At 38.5% G+C, this 5,591-nt stretch overlaps 1 protein-coding gene across 1 annotated transcript; it reads left to right on the top strand.

Moving 5' to 3' along the window:
• Window positions 1-394: 394 nt before the first annotated feature.
• On the top strand, window positions 395-4,346 carry CBP (sarcoplasmic calcium-binding protein). Its single transcript, XM_017236018.3, is given in 4 exon segments — window positions 395-864; window positions 2,346-2,564; window positions 2,810-3,118; window positions 3,175-4,346. Coding segments are annotated over 4 exon segments (1,674 nt in total). The 5' UTR covers window positions 395-717; the 3' UTR covers window positions 4,174-4,346.
• The last annotated feature ends 1,245 nt before the right edge of the window (window positions 4,347-5,591 follow it).

Below are 5,591 nucleotides of genomic sequence, written 5' to 3'. Positions count from 1 at the left end.
TGTATGTATGTATTTTTCTTCAACCGGCTTACCCTGAAGAGGTCCGTCTGGCAGCGTGTGTAAGTTACAGCAGCGGTCAGGGAAATAGTGAACCATAGGAAGGGAAGTCTAATAAGAGTAATTATAGAGATTATATAGAAAGTGATCTCAACTTGTTTAACCTTAAAAAGTATCTCAACTTTAAAGATATTGTATCTTTTGAAAACATTACAAGAGAGTACTTAATCTTGAGGTGGCAGCTGTTACCCCGCACACCGCCATGCTGCTTTCACACACACACACACACATATACAGACTGCCAGACTGCTGCTGTTACAGGCGTCGCTGCCGGCGTCGATGTTGACTTGTTCGCGCAGACCAACCTCGGAGTTTCAAAACGAATTCGAACGTTGAAACGAACGGTTCTGTCCATCCCAAAACGAAGAAGAAGAAGAAGAAGAAGAGCGAAGAGCATAGCAGTGTAATGCGCAAAAACCTTTTTTTTAGTGAGACTCCTCCAAAAACCGGTTACTAACTGCAGCCAGCTACTAAAAAAAGGTTGCCACCACCAACCAAAAGACAACAAAAACAAAAATAAACAAAAAAAATCGAAGAAAACCGTTGCAATTTTATGCAGTGTTGGCCAAGAAGTGAATTTTTAGTGAAATTTTGAACTGTTAGTGAAGAAAAAAAAAACGGTAAAATAAAGCCAAATTGTAGAACACTGAAAAAAAAAACATGGCCTTCTCCATTGTGAGCCGCAATATTTTGCGCACTTCGAGAGAAATTCTGGAACGCAACATGGCCGCAACTGTAGGCGCTCTCCATCAGCCCGCCTCCCCGCCCTCCCACAACAACCAACACCAACACCATAACGACTGCCATGTAAGTGTAATTGTAAAGTTAATTAAATTAACTACAACTGGGAGTCGAAAAAAAAAACCTCAAGATCTTCAAAAGAAGAAGAAGAATCGGAGGGAGGAGCGATGCAGCAGGAGGGGAAGAATGGAGAAGGAAGTGTAGAAAAACGAAAAAAAAATGAGAAGGAGGAGGAGTAGGGTAGACTAGTTCTAGAAACGAGGCCAGTGACTTGAAAACCTTAGAGCAGAGTGTGTGGGGTAAAGCCAGTTCAGCTAAAACTGTGATGGTGAAGGAAACGTAAAAGTTTTCCAAAAAAAACAAAGATATTTGTATAATATTCAAATGATATATAAAAAAAAAAAGTATCTTAAATTTTAGTAGCTTACAGGTGGCAACTGGTTATGTAAATATCAACAAAGGTGTGGGCATTTTCCCACTGTGTATATTCAGGTGAAAGCCAATACCAATACCAACCACCCCCTTTAGGAAAGCTGGGAAACTGCGCAAATTCTATGGCGCAGAAGCTTCATCCGAAACAGGAAGTCAAAATGGCTAAGAACTCGATGGCATTCGCCGCTTAATTCGCAATTTTTTTTCTTTCAGATTTGGCAATGACCTGTTGCTCGATTTCGGCTTTAAATTTAAAAAAAAAAACAAAAAAAAGATACCTCTGCATCTTTTTCCATCAATCATTTGTTTTTTTTTGTTTTTTTGTTGTTATGGCGAAAACGTGTTTTTTATTTCTTCTTTTGTTTCGAGACATGGCAAGCATTTAATTGAAAGGAGGCTCGTTTTTTTTTTTTTGAATTCAGAATGAGCCACGAGCTTTGTTTTTCTTTTTTTTGGAGAAACTTGTTTACCGAAAAGTACAAAAATCAAGCCAAAGTTCGTTCCAAACACCAACCAAATACAATACTGTTTCGGGTTGATAATGATATCATCGTTTTCGGTGGCGAGGCAGCTCTTTAGAGTTCTTCTTATCAGGTCTCTTGGCATTCAAAGTGCTGCTGCTTACAACTATTGTAATTAAAAAAGACCTTTCTTCTTATCAAAAACAAGCAGAAGCTGTTGAAAACATCTATCTATGTTTAGGATGCTGATATTCCATCTAGAATTACTTCTAATGGCTTTAGATTGCCAAGATTCCAAGATGCCACGTGTTTTGTTTCAAGGGTGTAGCTATAGAGTATCTTAAAGATTTTTTTCACCAAGTATTTTGTAAATCTTAGGCTGTGGGTCTCTACAGACTGAAACACATATCACCTAAGTTTTAATGAAAAACATATCGAGTGTTGTTTTTTGTTTTTTTTGTTTATATGTTGAAGGGCAGACCCTCAAATAAACAAAGATACATTATTTGGGTAACAGCTAGCTGTTAGATTAACAGCCTCTGGAAAGAGATAGATACAAATAACAATGGCTGTCAAACTGTAACCGATAAACTGGAAGCTACTTGGAGATCTAAAAAACTAATCAATATCTTGTGGTTTCTTTTCTTTTTCCAGCGACTTCAGTTAAATGGTCTGGGACTAATTTGCATAAATGGCGTTCACAAGCTGTTGTGGCATCAAATGCCCACCGCGACTGTCTCCACCGTCCGCCACTATTCGAAGAAAGCCGGAGCGGCCAAGTTGAGGCGTGAGGTGGAAAGCGATTCCGATTCCGATTCGGATGATGAATTTGAGCGTCGTCGCCAAAAGCTCAGCTCTAAGAGAAGTGAACGGGTAAGATGCACTGCTTGGAACAGTAACAGATCGGAGCTTTAGGAGAGGGTCTCAAAAGAGACTGCTTTATTTGGGCTGGAAAGCTTCTCCAAGAAGTCCTTAAAAGCTTGGAAGCAGTTTTCAAAAGCTGTGTCCTGCCTGAAGCTTTTAGGAATCTATCAAAGCTTCAAAGCAGTTTTTGAGGTCCTTTTCAAGCAGTTCCTTAAAGCTTAAAAGCTATAATATCCTTATCATTTTCTTTAAAGGGCGACTCTGCTTTCTGGCGTCGTAAGATGCGCACTTTACACCGCATCCTGGATGTGAATCACGATGGTGTCGTCTCGTACGATGACTTTAATTTGCTGGCCAAACGCTTTAATGATCTGGGCCATCTGACCCCGGAGGTCGCCGCCGAGTTCAACGATGTCATCAAGCAGACATGGGAAGAACAGTTTGGAGAGATCACCCCCTACAATCTGGTAACTGCCGAGCAGTTCCTAACCGATCTTCACCATCGTCTCAATGATAAGAAAATGGCTAAGCGTATCGGTCGCTTCCTACCCTATCTGTTTAAGGTAACATTCTGAGGATATTAAGAGATTCTGATACTAATATTTTTAATAATTTGCAGGCTGTGGACTTTGATCACACTGGCCACCTGGATCTCGAACAATATAAGCTCTTCTTCCGCTGTCTGGGACTGACTGAAGACGATGCTGCCGTTTCCTTCGCTGTGATAGACAAGAACGGCGATGGCCAATTGTCGCTCAAGGAGTTTGTACATTTGGGCCGTCAGTTCTTTTTGACCGAAGACGATACTAAGATATCGAAAATGTTCTGGGGTCCGTTGGTAAATGATCATTGACGGGATGAAGTCACTGCTGTAGATCACAAGTATAATAATAATAATAATAATCAAACTACAATCCACAATCATTCGTATCCGTATCCGTATCCGTATCAATATAATCAAGTCCAAAAACGATTATCAGACCGATGCAACACCAATAATAACATCAGCAATAAGCCAATGCTAAAAACAACATCAAGAAACTTTAAACAGATAACGACTAACAGTAATTCGTGGCCAAATCGTGTGCAGGCGGCATACGATAGTTGGTCCAATCTACAGCATGTGGCGACGCATATATCGGGAACGAAAACCAACAGCATCAGACTCAGACCAACCACTAGCACTACCACCACCATGATCGTTGTCAGGAATATGAGCATTTACGACTATTTACGTCAACACTTTTCGGCCAAGCGCCAACGTTGCATCTACGAAGCCCATGAAACGCCCCGGAACTTCCCATCGCCCAAGTTACGGAAACATAACTATAGTAGCTACCAAAAGGAGCGGGAGAGGGAGCGGGAGAAGCAGAAGGAGAGAGATCATGAACGCAAATCCAAGGGGTCAGGATCCAATTCATCCATGGAGGATTACGACATAAGATTCTTTTTCTATCTTAATTCGCTTATATTGTTTACGATGTCCTGCAAACAGTACGAGGGCGATGACCTCAAGAACTTCATATGCGATCGAATTCGAAAGTTCGATCGATTGCGCAGGAAGGCGCGAAAGCGTCGAAAGCGAAGGCATAAGCAAGCAGAGCTGAGCGTTTCCTAGGTTCCTAAGCTGTCAACTAAAATTTTTTATGTTAAGCCTACACACACATATATATTAGTATTTTTTTTTGGCTATTTAAGAGTAACACTTAACTGATATATATACATATAACCGAATGCATTGTAAAACAGCTAAAACTGATTTTAAAATGTAGCACATGATAATTAATCAAAGTTGTTTTTAATTAATATTTGAGGGGGGGTTATTTTCTACTAGTGGGTCTTAAATCGGAAATCGGATTTATCTTCTGCAGTTTATGGATCTTTCATATAAAAAGCATTTGAATTTTGCTCGACCGCCAAGATCTAAGCTGCCCGCATTTTACAACACTGCCGTTTCGGTCAATGGTGTATCAATTTATCGATAATTGGTAGGACACAAAATGGCCGATCTAGCTCTGGTTCGTTTGCTGTTGAACCATTAATAAATATTTTAGGGGGGTTTCTTCCTTGTAAAGTAAAAAAACTCATTTTTTAGAGATAGGTACACGTTTCAATTTTACTCTCCCAAAATTTTGAGTTGAAATTTCTTGAATTATTAATATTATCGGTCGTTTGGAGGATCAATGTTTAGCGCGAGGGTTAGCGTGTTCAAATTTCAAAATCGTTTTTCTACTTTTGGGTTTTATATTTTGCCAGTTGTAGAGTTGAAATTTTATTTTCTTACCAATCATACTGTCTAGGAAAAAAATTCCTGAAAAACAGCAGGTTTTGGGGGCCAATAAGGTAGAAACGCCCCTTAATTAGTTTTCTTTCCGATTTGAACATGGTAATGTGTTATAATAAAGGATTTGATAATAATGCAAATAATGGAGCTATACAAAATTTTTCTTATCTTATCGATCTTACTTTGCCGTGAACCTTGAACTCCGATCAAACCACATATACTTTAATAAGTTTTTAGAATTTTTGTCTAAAAAAAACGAAAATAAACCTTAAAAGCCAATGACTGACCCAGAAAAAAAGCACGTAAGTTTAAAATTTATAATTTGGGTTTTAAAAAACTTTCATTTTTGGATTATAGAATTCTTGAAATAATGGTTTAAACTTTAAAGACCTAAAGAATCCACAGAGTAAGATAGCCCGGCGTATGCGTAATATTTTTGGAGTGCTTCTTATAGCAAGACCCTGAAATGATATGTATATATAAATATTTACAGATACTTCTTTTCTTTTTTTTCCTTTGCCCCATTCCATTTGGAAATTTGGTACTTTCTTCAATATTTTATAATTTAATTTTTTTGTCTACCCATTTCCAGTTTTTTGTATTCTACGCATATTACGACCAGTGCTAATCCCTTTTCCTCACATAGACATGCATATGTACTGGAAATACTTGAAAAAAAAATAAATATAATAAAATCACACACTGCTCTATCTTTCATTATGTAAATGCACGCTTTACACATTTTTTTTTGC

Source organism: Drosophila bipectinata, chromosome XL, assembly GCF_030179905.1.
Source record: "Drosophila bipectinata strain 14024-0381.07 chromosome XL, DbipHiC1v2, whole genome shotgun sequence".
Taxonomy (NCBI): domain Eukaryota; kingdom Metazoa; phylum Arthropoda; class Insecta; order Diptera; family Drosophilidae; genus Drosophila; species Drosophila bipectinata.
This window is presented reverse-complemented; position numbering and strand designations above follow the sequence as displayed.